Source organism: Camelina sativa, chromosome 18 (genome assembly GCF_030686135.1).
Source record: "Camelina sativa cultivar CO46 ecotype springtype chromosome 18, ASM3068613v1".
In the NCBI taxonomy this organism is placed as follows: domain Eukaryota; kingdom Viridiplantae; phylum Streptophyta; class Magnoliopsida; order Brassicales; family Brassicaceae; genus Camelina; species Camelina sativa.
In genome coordinates this window covers 15,404,501-15,422,033 of record NC_141897.1, presented here as the reverse complement: position 1 = coordinate 15,422,033, position 17,533 = coordinate 15,404,501, and the positions used below count along the sequence as shown (strand labels likewise).

The window sequence follows — 17,533 nt, the reverse complement described above, 5'->3', positions numbered from 1 at the left end:
ATTTAATTATGATAATATTAATTTCCTAAAATCTATCTACCTAATTTAAATCAATATGTTAGATTAAAATATAATTCTCCTTTCCTTTTTATTTAATCTTATATTTCATTATTTTAATTACTATTTAATACATAAAGTTAATAAAATTTTAGATTTTTTTCCAGCATATGATGTGATTTGAATTTTTATAAACGGATATATATTTTAAAAATTGTCTTACTATATTTGTAACCAAACAGGTATATCCACATATAGAGCTCAGAATACAATTTTGGAGTACAATAGGGTGCCATCACTTATTGCCAACTTCGGGTCGGGTTTTTAACTAAAATTATAACCGATTCAATTATCCGGATCCTCCTTAAGATTGCCAAATATTTTGGGTCCGTTTTTAATCCATAGCGTACTTATTTACATCCAATTAATGTTAATTATTGCCAATTGTATCTTAGGAAAGATCTAATATGCATGCCGAATTTCTAGGGCCGAGTTTGACAAAAAGAAATGATAACACAAATTATGTAATCACATCTTCTTAATCACATCCCTATAATATAACAACTAATTCAAGATGAATATATCTTAGGAAATATCTAATTTGCATTTAATAAACGATTACAGATTTGGTAAGATCTTATTAGCTTTAAATGTAAACTATTAATCCAATAATATCAATTATCAATTGAGAATCATAATAAGAATATGTCATATCATTCATTCATAAATTATAACTAACCAAATCGTAAAATTTATATGCTCAACTTACGAATCAAGAGTTTCTACAAAATCCTTACCTACAACCGTTAACAGTATATATATATGCAATTCACCATTGACTACAAGCACCTCTAAACCATTACAGTATTATATCAACAAAATAATAGACCAGTAGTACAACACGGGTAAAACCTAGTTAGTAATATATTATTATAAGAAATTCACTTTTAAAAAGTTGGGCTGCTAAATGAAGATAGATATTTAAAAGCATATTAAATGTGAACTATAATTGTATCATATTAAGTACGTACAAGAAGGTAAACCACGTTTTTGAATCTACATATATAGTGGGAGGCATAATTGATTTGATTGAATAAATGCATTAGATTTGGATTACATGTTCTTCAGTTCTTCTCAAAGGAGGCGTCCCGGTACTGCAGTCTCCTCACCATTTTCCAGCGGACTAGGTCGCTATGATCATCGCATCATGGCCATTTTATGTCGGCCTTCTTAAAACTGATCGGATTAAATCGTAACTACTAAATCAGTCATTGAACCTTAAAACAGACAAAGTCGGTTTTGGTTAGGTTTATGGAACCATATACTGATCTCACGTATATTTAACGTCTAGCGTAATTCTGGACAACAGAATTTTGGATCTATTAGAGTAAAATAAATATCTAACTAATAAGGACGACTCGTGACTGTCCCATTAAGTTTCACTGTCGATAAAGCATGGTACAAAACTTTGGCAGTAATCTCCACGTCTCGACTATATGCCGTCATTTACGGAGAAACAACATCTCTTTTGTTTGTTTTTTTCCCCATCCGAACTACTTTTCTCACCTTATTAAATAACTATGCATTACAGTATTAATCAAAATACCCTATCAATTCTTACCCCCCCCCCCCCCCCCCCCCCCCCCCCCCAAAAAAAAAAAAAGAATCCACTATAAAGCTTACGTACGTACGAATTTATAGATCTATATATTGTTTACTTGGTCTATACATATATAAAATTAAGTAAAAAAGACTCAATTAGTCCACCAAAATTATTACCTATGGGGAATATGGTTTTATGCCAGATTTTGGGAAAAAGTGAGTCAAGTTTTCACATCACGACTTTGACTGCATAATCTTCGGCATTTACAACGGAATTATTATATACGTCAAGCAGAATTTTCCATTTCACATACTTTTCTATTGAGATGGAAACATTGTTGATTAATCAAAGTTTTTTTGCCTAACTAATCTAACCACGACTCCATCCATCCATGTAAAACGATCTCCTTGGTGTTTCATTTGTCAAACAGTACTGTCGTTACTCATTGAAATTAGTGAAAGAATATAAAAATTTATAAATCTTTTAATATTTTTAAATTTAAATTATTCATTTGTTATTCTTCTATAAATAGGCTATCGTTCCAACACCTATAAACCGAACCCAAAAGAAACATTTCCTCTTCGTTAGGCAAATTTGCTCTCAACATTTTCTTTATTATTCTCTTTGAGTGTCTCCACTTCACAACATGGCTATGAAGACGGTATTTGTTACTTCTATGCTTCTCCTTGCCATCTATTCGCAAACGACGCTAGGTAAGTTTCTTCGCTTTCTATATCGAAATTATCTTGCATGTATACAAGTTACATAATTCTATTATAAAACATTATGTAACTTTCTCGACTATATGTTCAGCTTAACTAAAGAAAAATTCAAAGGTATACACTATTGTTATTGCATGATGTACAAATGTTAAAGTAGCATTTGAATCAACTTCGTAGGGCACGAAGTGAAGTGCGAGAATCTTGATGAAGACACGTGCGCCTTCGCGGTCTCGTCGACAGGAAAACGCTGCGTTTTGGAGAAGAGCCTGAGGAGGAGTGGGATCGAGGTGTACTCGTGTCGATCATCCGGGATAGAATCGGACAAGGTCACAAACATAATTGAATCAAACGAGTGCATTGAAGCGTGTGGTCTAGACCGTAAATCTTTGGGTATATCTTCGGACGCATTGTTGGAATCTCGGTTTACACAGAAGCTCTGCTCGGCTAAATGCTTCAACCAGTGCCCTAACGTCGTTGATCTCTTCTTCAACCTTGCTGCTGGCGAAGGTACGGTGTTAAGAGACCGGTTCAGGTTTCAATTACTATTTTCTCTAATAGAAGTCTGTTTTAATTTGTTTGTTTGGTTTACAATAGGAGTGTTTTTGCCAAAGCTATGTGAATCACAAAGAGGGAAGACAAGAAGAGCAATGTCAGAAATTAGGAGCTCGGGAATTGCAATGGACACTCTTGGACCAGTTGGACCAGTCAGGTTGGGTGAGATGGCACCGGAGCCGGCTACTTCAGTCGACATCATGCCTAATGTGCCGGCACCTTCACCGTATTAATTAAGACAAATAATAAGGGGGGAGATCAACACGTACCATGTCATGAGTTCCCGAAGAGAATAATCAAGAGATTTATGTTTAGTCCGATGTAATGTTTTTGCTTATATATATGTAGTATTTCATAAAACACACCACGAGCCACGAGGTAAGATTAGGTGCCCGTTCTTGTATAACTTATATGTACGAGTAACGTCTTATATTAAAATCAAATAATTTGAGTTTTTCTCATGAGAACAAGTAAACGTTTTAACCGTGCACTTTGTCCATTCCTAGTTGATACCGTAGTAATGGAAACATTCTCATACAGTGGGATAAGTTTTTCCATGCTTATGTAGTAAAGTTAGGCAGGACAGACTCTCAAACAATACTTTGACTCGGTCTCTGTTCTAAAATTTGAAGTAACCCCATCAGTTTTAGGATACAAAAATTGCAAACAAAAATCATGTATGTGATAATAAATTTGTCATACCATCATTATGGTAAGAAAATTGATAAGATTTCACCATGTTTTCTTGTTTTAAGGGAAAAAAAAAAATTAAAACGTCATCTGTCTGTTAAAATTGAAAAGTCCAAAAACCAAACCCACAAACTTGTTTAAGCTTTAATTATTTACTGAACTACACATTTTTACAACATCAAATATTTACCAATAATATCAAACAAAATACCAAAAAATCAATATTTAAGAAAATCACAAAAAGATACTAAAACATTAAAATGTTGATTTTAGACGCTCTGTAATCGTGAACAAATCGCGTTTTAAAGCCCAAAGAAAGTTATTAGGTTTAAGAAGATTTGGGCCTGATGAAGCCAAGCCCGTTAAAAAAAACACAACATCCGTGCCTGCGTCTCTCTCAACGAACCAAGAAGCTAACAACTTTGTGGTCTCCCTCTGGTCTTCACTGCCTCTATCGCCGCCGGCGGAAAAATCAATCCTTCTCAATCCCTGTATACAGTTAGTCGAGAATGGTGAACCAAAGGCGTAGACTTGCTCAGAAGCGATACAAAGAAGCTCATCCAGAGCTGTTTCCAAAAGCAGAACCAACGCCACCAAAGGACCCTGACAAGAAGAAGAAGAAGAAGAGCTTGTTTAAGAAAAAGAAACCTGGATCCTCCACTGATAGACCTCAGAGAAAAGGTTCTTCGACGAGGCATCCTCTCCGAGTTCCTGGTATGAAACCTGGAGAAGGCTGTTTTATCTGTCACTCCAAAACCCATATTGCTAAGCTCTGCCCTGAAAAAGCTGAGTGGGAGAGAAACAAGGTTTGTTCTTTTCTTTAGCCATTGGTTTTGTGATTAGGGTTTTGGTTCAATTTGGTTTTAGGATTGAGTAGGTTTTGGTAGCTCTTGTGAGAGAATCCAATTTAGGGTTTAGTTAAAAGATGAATCTTTTGATGGTTGAAGTTAATTCCGACTGTTGATAACATAGTCACTTGTTGGTTAGTAGAAAGGGAATGTTTCGTTTTGGTAGTTAAGGTTTTGTAACTTTTGTTATATTGCTTGTAGATATGCTTGCAATGTAGGAGAAGAGGGCATAGCCTAAAAAACTGCCCAGACAAGAAAGATGACAGCTTTGAGAAGAAGCTCTGTTACAATTGTGGAGATACTGGCCATTCACTTTCTCATTGTCCTTACCCTTTGGAAGATGGTAAGTCTGTCCCTGTTCGTTTCTCTTATCAGCTGTTTTTAAGAGTTGTTGACTGAAGTGTAGTTCATGTTATTTGGAGTGTTGATAGTATTTACCCATAAAATTGTACTTGTGGCTCTATTCTATTCATCGTTGTGCTTTAAAAGTTAAGAAGATTAAATTTGGTTGCCGTTTTGATGCTTTTGTAGGAGGGACCAAATTTGCAAGTTGTTTCATATGCAAGGGACAAGGGCACATAAGCAAGAACTGTCCTCAAAACAAGCATGGAATCTACCCAATGGTACAATGCTCAAATCTTGTTTTGATCTTCCTCAGAGAAGACGATTTTGATATGTTGATGGGCTTTCTTTTGCAGGGTGGGTGTTGTAAAGTATGCGGGAGTGTGGCGCATCTCGTCAAAGACTGTCCCGATAAAGCCACCCAAGAGTCAGCCCAACCAAAGAGGAGTTCAAGTAACGTTTTCCTTTGTTACACTCTTTCAATTGTTGAGCTTCTAACTTGTTATCCTAGTCAAGTAGTTTCTCTTTCATTTGAACTACCGTTCAAGTGATTTTGGATAGTAGTAAATTGCTAATCTCTTTTTTTTTATTTATAAAGATCATAACTTGATTCCCGCTTAAAACGACAGGATTTGATGCTACACCAAGAGGAAAGCTCACTAAGCTTAGTGGGGACGATCTTGAGGACGATTTCACTGAAGAGCCCAAAAGCATCAAGATCTCTGATGATTCAGATGAGAAGAACCCTAAAAAGAAACAAGGTCCAAAGATTGTCAATTTCGTTGGATGAACACACAATGAAACAAGAAGATCTGAAAGGTCATCAATTTTGTAGGAAGTATCAAATTTTTGTTCACTGGTTTGCTTTATAGAGTTTGTGTAAGGACGGCTGCTATTTAAGATTTTGAACAATGCTATGTAATTGAACCACCAAACCTCAGAGTCAATTCTGTTTCTGAAATATCTTCTAAACCGAAAAAAACAAACCGTAAACTGATTTGTCAACCAAATCCTAAGACTAACATAGTCTCGGATAAGGATGTTAATATGCTAAATATAGAGTAAGAAGCAAACTGTGCGGAAAGAAAGGATTGGTTAGGCGAGAATTTGAAGGACAGAGAGGAAAAAAAGGTATGGTTTTGTTGTTAAAAGAGGGAGAAAGCATTAATGGTTTGTCCGAGTTCGTCTCCGTTGGCCTCTTCAAATCAAATTAAGAATTTTTTTCTTTCACAAAAAATTTTCAGTTTCCTTTTCCTTCAATCTATTATTCATCTCTCCTCCCACAAAAGAGGACAAAACAAAAAAAACTACAAAGTCCTATTTTTCTTTCTCCAATTGATTTGTTATCTTAGGTTTTTTACCTTCTTCATCAAGCAAACGCCATGGTGTGTTCTCTCTATTCCCCTTTTTCTACCTTTATGTAATGAGAATATTGCAGTTAGATGTTTCCAATGTTGTTTATGTTTGCGTTTACATATTTTAATAGTGTTTTATTGTTTTCCACGTAAAACCGTATCTTTTACTATTTTAAATGGTATTTGCAAGAAGAATAAATGGAAGAAACATGAATGTGATTAGAGATGAATTGAAAATGGAAGTTAGAGAAACGTAGGAATGGGATGTATATAGTTTTGGAATTAGGATGAATGTTATATTCATCCCAATTTTATTCCTATAAAGACTTATGAAGAACTGAAAATGTTCTGTAAACGCAAAAAATGTTATATAGAGACTTAACGGTGTTTTTGATTAATATTTTGTGTTTGACTGATATAAAAAGGCGAATGCGGCATCTGGGATGGCGGTAGAGGACGAGTGTAAGCTCAAGTTTTTGGAGCTAAAAGCGAAGAGAAACTATAGGTTCATAATATTCAGGATAGATGGACAACAAGTGGTGGTGGAAAAGCTGGGAAGCCCCGCGGAGAATTACGACGATTTCACCAATGCCCTACCGCCCAATGAGTGCCGCTATGCTGTTTATGACTTTGATTTCACCACTACTGAGAATATCCAGAAGAGCAAGATCTTCTTCATAGCATGGTACATACAACTTTGAACATTCATTTTCATGTTAATCATTATTAAAACATGTTATATTATGGATGATGAATTAATGCATGGTAGGTCACCGGATTCGTCGAGGGTAAGGATGAAGATGGTGTATGCTAGCTCAAAGGACAGGTTCAAGAGAGAATTGGATGGGATTCAGGTGGAGTTACAAGCTACTGATCCGAGCGAGATGAGTCTTGACATCATCATAAGTCGAGCTCTCTAGATATCATATATATCTTCTCCCTGCTTTTCTATATATATTCATAAATTAATCATGGTCAATCAAACAATTTCTTCATGTTATATGTAACTTTGAGTCTTGGTTTCATTCATTCTTTCTCCTCTTGACTATTTTTTTTTTAATTTTTTTTTTTAAGTTACATTTTAAAACTGACATGGGTTTGTTAAACTTTTTCTCGCTTGGGACAAGTTGAAACCATGTAGTGTCTCGTGTAATATGTTGTATACATTCGTTGAAAAATAAATAATTTATAAAAGCGTTCAGTACATTTGCTTCAACGAAATGTCGATATGTCCGAGTGGTTAAGGAGACAGACTTGAAATCTGTTGGGCTTCGCCCGCGCAGGTTCGAACCCTGCTGTCGACGATTTTATTTTTCTACTTTTTTCTTTAATATATATCTCATTAAGCCCACATCAATAAAAATGACATACAGTTAGCATTTGTTTACAGAAACAAGTGGTTGCGGGAGAACCAATTAAAACTCTTTAAACTCAATCATCTTGCACAAGGTTTGTTATCTGACATCATCAATATTACAATTATGGAAACCACTACAACGATAAATCAAAACAAGTCCACATAAGCTTCAAAAAAAGCCAATAGAGAGAATGTAACGGAAACAAACATTATTACTGGTGGACTCCACCATTGGCCATCCAATTTATCAGATGCAAACTGGGATCATGCCTAGTTTCTGGTACGACTGGTGAACTCCACTGCGCTCGTTGATTCGACTGTTTGGACAGTCGGGTCCTTCCCAAACAGGTATCCCTCTAACTGGATCCATAGCTCAAGTTTCCTCTTCAACAGGTTGGTGCCTACGACCCGCGAGATCTCCTCAGGCAGAACTCCTTCAGATTCACCTGTCCACAATTACAGAGCCTACATCAACCTCAGAAGAAGACTCGTTTGTGTGGAGTTTAGAGGATACAGATCATGACCACCTCAATACAAAAAAGACATGGGAAGCTACAAGGCATAGGCAACCTCCACTTCCCTGGACATCACATATATGGTACAGAGGAGCGGTCCCGAGGCATGCTTTCATGATGTGGATCACTCATTTTGATCGGCTTCCTACTAGAACTCGTTTAGCAAGCTGCGGAATGCAAGTTGACACAACATCCTGCTGCATCTGTGATATCCACCCTGAAACAAGAGATCACCTTTTCTTGCGTTGTGATTTCAGTGAGGATATCTGGTTAGAAGTGACTCGGAGATTAGGCTATAGCCCGTTTGTATTCCACACTTGGGATGCTTTTTCAGCTTGGCAAGACATCAAAGACTCGATCTCAACTTAAACGCTCCGGAGATTAGTATCACATGCCACCATATATACAATTTGGATTGAGAGGAATAACAGGTACCACAACAGAGTCGCCACACCTGCTCATGTCTTATTCAAAATGTTGGATAGACAAGTACGTAATGCCATTCTGGCAAAGAATCACCGGAAGAAGTTTAAGAAACTCATGGAAAGCTGGCTCAGATTTATCTAGAGCCCAATCGCTAATAGATACACTCTTGTTTTTATTTTTTTGTGTGCAAGAAATATCTTTTGTAATCTAAGCTATCGTAATCGTTACAATTATTTTTATTAATGGAAATTCACAGTTATACAAAAAAAAAAAAAATAAATAAAACAAACATCATTACATTTGTGTATTTTGGGTTTAATCCAAGTTTTGTCCTTCGAAAAAATCGTTAAGCTTTTGCTCAAGATCCTCAGGAGTGAACCTTATATACTTCTGTGGGTTCTTACCATCTTCTATAATCGGCCTGAGACAAACAAAGCAACAACATTATACTTTTTTTTGTACTTTCTTCAAGGACAAGAAACCATACAAATTACTAATTTCCAAAATTGGTTAAAAGTTTATGTACCCGTTAAGTTTGAGAAAAGATTTGTAGGGAGGTAAAAGAATCTCTGCAATAGCAAGCCTGAGAGATTCGCGTAACTCAATGTCCGGAACTATCCATTGGCATTGTCTCTGGTGAAGCTCTTCGAATTGAGAGTTGAAAGTATTAAATTTGTCTTCTACTAATGTTTTTGTTATATTTTCATCCTCTATCGAACTGCTATCACTCGATTGAACCGTGATACACTGCAAAAGCTGCATATATGACAAAACACTCTTAAATAAAGTGATGGAAAACACTCTTTACCATATGTGACAACAAATAACCTAGCTATAAAGTGATGCAAACCTTATTACAAGAAATTGTCTGGTACCGCTGTGCGTGTTGTTGTACGATTCTTCCATATGTTTGAACCCAATCATCACCCAACCAATTCCTTGCTTCTTCAGTCCTGTGAACAAAATAGTAGTTAGTCTCTTTGAGATAACAAGTTAAAAGGCTTTTTGGTTATATATGTTTAAGAGAAATTGAAGCCAAAGAAGCAGAACCAAACCTTTTGAAATTTCTCACTATGTAATACATATTGTTCATTAAGAAAAGTTGAGTTAATGCTGCCTCTTCGTACTGTCTTGATTTACCATCCAAATTGTTCCGTAAAGCCCTCATGATCCCCCTAATCGCGGATCTCAGCTCGGTATCAGGATCGTTAGCACTATCAAACTCTTGAAAAATTAGCCTCAAGGTCGATTTGTAACTGTTTCAAGTTCGGGAAACAAAGGTTAAGTCATGCAAAAATCACTGATAAGTTGTTTTTGAGAGAAAAAAAAAACTCACTCGAACAAGTACTTGACGTATGTTACAACGTAACTAGTTAGCGGATGTACGGATCCATCTATAACAGCAGTTTCAGTCGTATCCATTTCAACAGCGTCTTCGAAATCAGCAATAGTTTCTTGCACTGTCTGAGCTAATAGCTTTGTCAGATTCAGTGCATCTTCTTTCATTTCGGTACAAGGTTTGCTTGCAAAGAGCAACTCAAACTATGTTCCAAATCAAAGGAAAAGAAAGATCAGATGCGCTAGCACAACAAGCACTTGGAAAAGGTGTAAATAAATGTTACCTCTGATTGAAACTCTCTCATTATCTCATACATATCTATCATAACAAACTGTTTATCCGGTGATCGGCTAATGGCAATAGCATATCCGAAACTAAGAAGCATATCAAAACTAACTGTTGTGATTTCGGCAAAAGATTGATCCCTGAGCGGCTCCACACCATCCATTATTTGGTTGCAGTTTTTCTTTTCCATAGCAAATAAAAGTTTCACCTGTTCTCAACGTCAACAAATCAAGAGGGATCTCATTTACAATCTATAAGGTATAGATTCTATACACACATATATTATGGTTTTATTAGTGGGTTTAATTCGTACTGATATTCGCATGTAATGGATCCAGTTCTTTATCTTGGCGCCTAAGATATCCCACTTCATTTTGTGAACTTCATCTTTGCTAAATCTCTCGACACCTAATTTTTGAAGGCTCTGCTCCAACACTGCCCTACGAGTATCCCTTCAAAATGACGAAAAGTAATATATTATATATTAATCACTACTGTATATAATCATTTAAATGAGTTCTTCTACTATATATATATAAACTAGAAGTCATCCCGTGCTACGCACGGATTTAACTTACATTGTTGTTCAATTTTAGTAATTTGGAGACTATTAGTTTTTATTTGTTTACTCAGTAACGGTTATTTTTGTAATTTTAAAAATATACTGATCATATTAATTTTTCTGGGTTCATTTGTTTGATGTTATTTGAGTTTTCATTTTATATATAGTATTAGAGTATTTCAACACATGGACATACTTTTGATTACATAGTAGAGTGTTTATGGTTTTTTTTCCTTTTAGATTTTTCATACATATTAGAGCATGTATATTGGTGAGAAACTCAATGAGTTTCTCATCATATAATATTATTTTTTATTTAGAGAAATTTTGGAACATCTTTCTAATATGAAAATTTGTTAGAAATATCATTTTTGAGATACATTTTTTCAAAAATAACTTTTTTCAAACATTTTCATTTTTGCCCTCTTTTACACAAATTACAGTATGTTAAATTAATTTGAAGATTTTTTTTTTAAGGTCTAGGTTCTCTATTTTACATTTAGGATATAGTTTTGATGGGTAGGGTTTAGTATTTGAAGTCTAAAATTTAGAATGTAGTTATTTTATACATAGAAAATGAGTATTTTTGAAAATGAACAACATCAAAAGGTATTATTTAAAAATGACATAGAAAAATGGGTATTTTTGAAAATGCGGTATTTGATACTAAGATTCCTAAAAATATATGATACCAATATACAATTAGCATATACTACTCACTATAGAAGTCAAATTAATCAGATATAGTATAGAAATTTGCAACTCATATCGTACCATGAGATAAAAAGACATTACAAGCTTAACAACATAGTTTTTAAAGCATATGATAGTAACATACAATTTTCCTTTTTTATAATAGTTTAAAATACGTTTTTTTTCCTTAAAGATGAAGAATAATAAGAAAATAAATTTACAATGGAAAGACTCATATGCATCGTCCAATAAGAAGAAGTTGCTTTACCACATGAATGTCCAAAAAGGAAAAAAATAGAGATTTTAAAATATAAGAAATGAATAAAACCTAACCTTTTCAACTTATTAAATCATGATAGTTCATTTTTTTCATGATGTAGTAATATTAACACAACCAACAAACACGACAACCTGAAGTAAAAATAAAACATGGTTCAAAGCCCGACCCAAAGGCCAAGCAAGTGAAGCCAAGGATTAGGGCATCAATTTTTCTGGGGCATATTTTAGACCAAAAGTTTTAGGTCTTTTATGTAGGAAAAAAAATTATAAGTTGAGTTATTATTAGATTTTTTTATAAGTTCGCAAAAATTTGGCCAGTAGTTACTTAGTTCCAGAGTACAAATGAATTTAGTTAATTAAGTCCAAATAACAAAATAAGACAGGTGTTAGATAAATAACATGCCAAGTGTCACCTCTTTACCAAAAATTGAGAAAAACCTTCTCATATTATAGAAGATGATAGAAGTTAATAAGTTAAATAGAAATTGGACCTGTAAGTTTTGATAAGTTGTTGCTGATGACCAGCTTTAACCATCTGTTGGGCTAAACCATGAAGGAGAGGCAAAACCATTGGTGGGATGCTTGTTGGGACCGAATAATTGGCTTTCTCTAAGCCACTACCTTCACCGTCTGGTGATGGCCGAAGATTGCTTGGGAGACACTCGAAAAGGTGATCAGGTTCTATTGGCTTGCTACACATTTTGAAGGAGATAATAAAAAAATGCTAAGACCATTTATTTTTAATATAAAAAATGATAAGTAAAAACATATATAATAGTGTTGCAAAAAGCAAATTTGAAGGACAATCAAATTGTATATTTAAAGACGAACCTGTAATTTTCCAGAATCTCTTTGAATTTGAATGGATCATATATTGTGGTTCTATCATCAACCTTACCATCTTTATGTAACACAAGATGATGTTCATCTATAAAATGAGCGTTGCCTTTTCCTCCGTCGTCTACCTTGATAGATTCATCGTTGTGTTTGTCTTCAAGTACTATCAACTCATGAAGATCAGACTTGTGCAATACATGAGACATTTGTGATATATGTGTATGGTCTATTCATAATGACTAACTACTTTGGTTAAATATAATGTTCATCATAGTCATGACGACTTTTTCCTCATTTGACACTAGCTATATTTACACGACATTGACTTAGCATGTTAGTATTTCCTTAATGCCATTTGAAAAAAACTATAATCTAAAGAATTCCCACATTTTCTACAACGAATATATAGAAGCTCATTTAGGAACCTAACTACCGTATGTACATTATAATATGTATGAACTTAGTTACAATATGTACAAAAGGACTCATTTATGATAATTTATTAGCACAACTACGACATGTTTACAATTTGTTTACATACAGAATGTCAATTTTACAATACATATAAATCTAGTTAAGATTTGCATAAATCAAGATACATAGCATAGATCATATATATAAACTCTACTACACCATAGTCCATATACAAACCTAATCAATTGGCATTAATTATATAAAATCATGTCTAATGTCCATGATCATGACCTTTTTCTTGTTTGAATTCTTCTTTCAAACTGTAATTTTTCTAGTTGCGACTTCTACTATTTATAAAAATTAAACACTATATTAAAAGAAATCTGACTTAGCAAGTTAGTATTTATTCATGCAACTTGAAGAGTATACTAAAGAAGTTTAACATTTTCTGCAGCATTGTATAAACTCAGGCGGATGCGTAGGTTTAAAACTTTGATAAATTTAGTATTGATACTACGAGAAATGCAAAAGACTGAATCATTGAAATAGTTATTATTTAAACATTATACGGATATAGCCAATTCACTTTTACAGCTCAAAAAACATGACTTCATCAATGATTCAATGTTACAGTTCGAAGAAAAAGAAATCTAAAAGGAGAAAAAAAACCTTTCAGAAAAGTTGAGACCTTAACTTATAAAAAGCAAAACAAAAAGAAGAGAATGTACAACAAAATGGAAACAAACATTCATACATATTTATCTCTTGGGTTCACTCCAAGTCTTGCCTTCGAAGAACTCGTTAAGCATCCGCTCAAGATCCTCAGGACTGAACCTTATGTACTTCTGTGGGTTCTTACCACTCTCTATCATCGGTCTGAGACATATAACAAAACCAAAGCAACAGCATTTTATATCACTTTCTTGAGGAGCACGAGACAAAATCTGTTGAAAAGTGTTTTCTGATCATACCCGAAACGTTTGAGAAACGATCTGAAGGCAGGTAAAAGGACCTCTGCAACAGCAAGTCTGAGAGATTCACGCAACTCGCTGTCCGGAACAGTCCATTGGCATTGTCTTTGGTGAAGCTCTTCAAACTGAGAATTGAAAGTCTTAAATCTGTCTTTTACTGATGCTCTTGATATATTAGAGTTGTCGACCGGTCCGCTCCCACTCGACTGAACCGTGAGACACTGCAAAATCTGCAGAAGAAATGGCTATTCAGAAAAAAATTACTATTAAGTCAGTTTTAGAGCATAAACCTGAAACGCTTCAGTAAACCTTAGCCCAAGAAACTCTCTTGTACTGATTTGCATGTTGTTGTACAATTCTTCGATGTATTTGAACCCAATCATCACCCAATAAATCCTTTGCTTCTGACCTGTCAAAAATGTAAAAGTTCTAATTCAGGATTATGTTTTAGGCTTTGGTTCTGTTAAGATCAGAGCACAAAACCTAACCTCCTGACAGATCTCACAATGTAGTGAACGTTGTTCATTAGGAAAAGTTGAGTTAATGCTGCATCTTTGTACTGTTTCGATTTACCATTCAGATTGTTCTGCAAAGCGTGCATGATCCTCGTTGTTACAGCTCCCAGCTCAGTATCAGGATCTTTACAGTCAAACTCTTGAAAAAGTAGCCTCAACGTCGATTGATAACTGTTTCCCAAAATTCCAAAAAATTAGTCCAACAAAAAACACAGTCAATTTCTGTTGCATACGTAAAGTTTACTTACTCGAACAAGAACTTGACATAGTTTATGACATAGCTCGTAAGAGGATGTACGGTTCCATCCATAACCGCGGTTTTAGTAGCATCCTTTTCAACGGCTTCTTCAAAATCAGCAAATGTTTCTTGAGCTGTTTGAGCTAATCGCTTTGTCAGATTCAGCGCTGAGTCTTTCATCTCGGTACAAGGTTGGCTTCCAAAGAGCAACTCAATCTATAAATGAAAAACAATTAGTTGCGGTAATCACATATAATTTTTGTGTGAGACATTAAACTGTTACCTCGGGCTGAAGCTCTCTCATTATTTCATACATATCTAACAGAACAAAGAGTTTCTCAGGTGATCTCTTGCTTTTTGCAATAGCTTCCCCGAAACTAAGCAGCACAGCTACACTATTTACAGTGACTTCACCAAAACACTGATCTCTTAGAGACTCAACACCATCGAGTATTTGGTCACAGATTTTCTTTTCCGCAGCAAACAACAGTTTCACCTGTCCCAAAGCAAGTGTCGTGTCAATGAAGGAAACCGTAACTAATATATGAAGGTGTTATTGTATTTTTTGGAAGAGTGTTGTATACTGATATTCGCATGTAATGAATCCAATTCCCAATCTTGGCCTCTAAGACCTCCCACTGCATTCTTTGAACATCATCTTTGCTAAGCCTCTCTACACCTAGTTTTCGCAAACTCTGTTCCAACACCGCAGCTCGAGTATCCCTAGTATATTACATATAGTAACATGGATCATTATACATCTGATGACGTTACTGAGAGAGACTAAGAGGAGAATGAAGCAAAATAAGGAAAGGTTGTACCTGTAAGTTTTGAAAAGTTGTTGCTGATGACCAGCTTGAACCATTTGTTGAGCCAAATCATGAAGCAGAGGCAAGACCCGCGGGGGAATGACTGTTGGGACTGTAAAAATAGCGTTTTCTAAGCTCTTGTGATGCGGATCATGGCTCTTCCCGCCACCACCACCTTCACCTTCTGATGATGGTCTAAGATTGCTTGGAAGACATTCGAAAAGGCGATCAGGTTCCATTGGCTTGCTAACATTGTTGAAAGAAAAGATCAAGTGTTAGTAACAATCCTTAAACACAAGCAAGCAAATTAGCCTAATTGATTAGGCACAAGTGTAAATATCTGTATAATCTAAAGTAAGAACCTGTAGTTTTGCAGTATCTGCCTGAACTCATCCTCTAGCTTTGATAGAGCTTTAGAGAGTAAACCAGTAGCATGACTAATAACTCCACTGGCACTCTTGAACATCTTGTTGTTGCTGAAAAATTTGATAGTTCCTCTCAGTTGATCAATTGCTTCTAGGTAACTTTCAAGATCCTCATGTGGTCCTCTCAGTATTTTAGCTTCCGCCTGACAAACATAAATGGATCAATCTTTATTCAGCTTAGTCATTAATTCTGCTTCAAACACACACACAAAAAAGAAAGTGATCTCAGATTTATCTGAGATAAAACTCTCCTTCTTACCAAGAACAGAGTTTATATTAGTAACAGAATATGTCACAGTGTGACCTCCTAGCCAAAGAAGAGCTTGACAACAAACTAGGTTAACCATACTTAGAGGCAAAAGCTTACCAAATATTATGGACCTTAACAAATTACTATTTATCTTATTCATACAACCACCTCAAAGCCTCTTACCCGGAGAAGACTACAAGATGAACCTAGAATTCTCCATATTGACACTTGTTAGGGTCAAGCAAGTTGGATAATCATACATAGAGATAAGTGGCCTAATCAGTTAGACTCCTAACAGAGGAAGTAAGTGTTCACTGCATAAGAAAGAGACATTTGCTATTTTTACATGTTGTTAGACTCCTAATCAGTTTACATGTTGCATTCTCCACAAATGTTTCGTTTGGACAGAGAAAGGAAAATTAACATTAAAGAGAAATGTAAAACATCATACACGTCTTAACAGAGTCAGGGGAAAGGAATGATTACTTGAAAGACAAGCAAATAAAAGGATAAGCGTGTACAAGGAGAGAGTGTAAGAGAAAAGACCAAACCTTTTTACTGAGATCAAATTGATCCAATATAACCTCAGCTGCTTTTAATGTCTTGTCAATATTCTCGTGAGCTCTCCTTATAGAATGTGTTCTTATCTACACAAACACAACAATCACACACACAAAACAAAACAAAAAAAAAAAAAAAAAAGCCAAAATTCCAAATCAAAGAATCCAAAATCTGATCTCAGATTCCAACAAACCTAAAAAAAAAATGCCTTAAATCCAAAAACAGAGAGATGACGAAATGGAACCTGGGTGGGACGCATGGCTGTTTCAAGAGCCGAGAGACGGTGGTCAAAGGAACCTAGGATTCCGACCATGTTGTCGGTAATGGTCTGGCTCTTTTGTAGAGACTCCTTCATCAAACCTGCTCGTTCGGTTAGAGCCTCCATCGCTTGAGCCACCCCCATTTTTCTCTTCTCTCTATCTTGTTTTTTTTTTAGTTCCTGATTTTGGATCGAAGAAGAAAGAATATGATGAAATTGAAGAGAGGTTGTGTGGGAGAACTCAGAAATTTTTTTGGGGGATTGGTGGTGTGTAGTTGGAGACGCTCCTCTACGATTTGTTGTGAGAGGATTGATAGAACTAAAATGTTTTCATACGATTTTGCTTAAGCTATAGTTTTTGCGTACTTTTTTTGCTTTCGTTTTCACCTTTTTAGGTTGATTTTGTGGGACATCATCGTATATACTTGTTTTTATTTATTTATTTAATTAGGTAACAATTAATAAATTTAGCCACGTTTAGTTGACGGTGGTTTTGGGTTTCCATAAATTTTGGAACCAATTTTTTTTAGAATAAAATTATTAGAAGGGTTTTCTTGGTGGTGTGATAATTGATAACTATGATTTTGCGAGTTGTTCGAGTGAGTCTATGAATTTAAAGACTCAAAGGCAAAAAGAAGTTATGGTTTTGCTTAAGAAAAAGACTCGGCTTCGTTCAAGATGCTCCAAAG

The 17,533-nt window shown here is 35.1% G+C and overlaps 5 protein-coding genes and 1 non-coding gene across 6 annotated transcripts; 4 read left to right on the top strand and 2 right to left on the bottom strand.

Annotated features, from left to right (window-relative positions):
- The first annotated feature begins 2,105 nt into the window (after positions 1–2,105).
- LOC104761248 (uncharacterized) lies at positions 2,106–3,335 on the top strand. Its single transcript, XM_010484297.3, has 3 exons — positions 2,106–2,313; positions 2,500–2,829; positions 2,917–3,335. Exons 1-3 carry the CDS (start codon positions 2,247–2,249, stop codon positions 3,105–3,107), a joined length of 588 nt encoding a protein of 195 aa, XP_010482599.1. The 5' UTR covers positions 2,106–2,246; the 3' UTR covers positions 3,108–3,335.
- Positions 3,336–3,826: 491 nt separating this feature from the next.
- LOC104761247 (uncharacterized) lies at positions 3,827–5,715 on the top strand. The gene is made up of 5 exons (XM_010484296.2): positions 3,827–4,370; positions 4,614–4,755; positions 4,944–5,035; positions 5,111–5,207; positions 5,384–5,715. Exons 1-5 carry the CDS (start codon positions 4,074–4,076, stop codon positions 5,542–5,544), a joined length of 789 nt encoding a protein of 262 aa, XP_010482598.1. The 5' UTR covers positions 3,827–4,073; the 3' UTR covers positions 5,545–5,715.
- Positions 5,716–5,866: 151 nt separating this feature from the next.
- On the top strand, positions 5,867–7,325 carry LOC104725749 (actin-depolymerizing factor 12). The gene is made up of 3 exons (XM_087500012.1): positions 5,867–6,139; positions 6,535–6,794; positions 6,879–7,325. Exons 1-3 carry the CDS (start codon positions 6,137–6,139, stop codon positions 7,027–7,029), a joined length of 414 nt encoding a protein of 137 aa, XP_087356138.1. The 5' UTR covers positions 5,867–6,136; the 3' UTR covers positions 7,030–7,325.
- A 6-nt stretch (positions 7,326–7,331) lies between these two features.
- TRNAS-UGA (transfer RNA serine (anticodon UGA)) lies at positions 7,332–7,413 on the top strand. The gene has a single exon. It is a non-coding gene; the product is annotated as a tRNA-Ser (tRNA).
- Positions 7,414–8,622: 1,209 nt separating this feature from the next.
- Positions 8,623–12,624, bottom strand: LOC104761245 (exocyst complex component EXO70A3-like). The gene is made up of 9 exons (XM_010484294.2): positions 12,397–12,624; positions 12,057–12,257; positions 10,345–10,483; positions 10,030–10,239; positions 9,744–9,949; positions 9,463–9,663; positions 9,258–9,360; positions 8,934–9,163; positions 8,623–8,828 (listed from the first exon to the last, which is right to left on the bottom strand). The coding sequence occupies exons 1-9, from the start codon at positions 12,606–12,608 to the stop codon at positions 8,723–8,725; spliced, it is 1,608 nt and encodes a 535-aa protein (XP_010482596.1). The 5' UTR covers positions 12,609–12,624; the 3' UTR covers positions 8,623–8,722.
- Positions 12,625–13,353: 729 nt separating this feature from the next.
- LOC104725746 (exocyst complex component EXO70A1-like) lies at positions 13,354–17,248 on the bottom strand. Its single transcript, XM_010444459.3, has 11 exons — positions 16,830–17,248; positions 16,576–16,671; positions 15,712–15,917; positions 15,362–15,595; positions 15,125–15,263; positions 14,824–15,036; positions 14,551–14,756; positions 14,276–14,473; positions 14,097–14,196; positions 13,788–14,017; positions 13,354–13,692 (listed from the first exon to the last, which is right to left on the bottom strand). Exons 1-11 carry the CDS (start codon positions 16,986–16,988, stop codon positions 13,575–13,577), a joined length of 1,899 nt encoding a protein of 632 aa, XP_010442761.2. The 5' UTR covers positions 16,989–17,248; the 3' UTR covers positions 13,354–13,574.
- Positions 17,249–17,533: the final 285 nt, after the last annotated feature.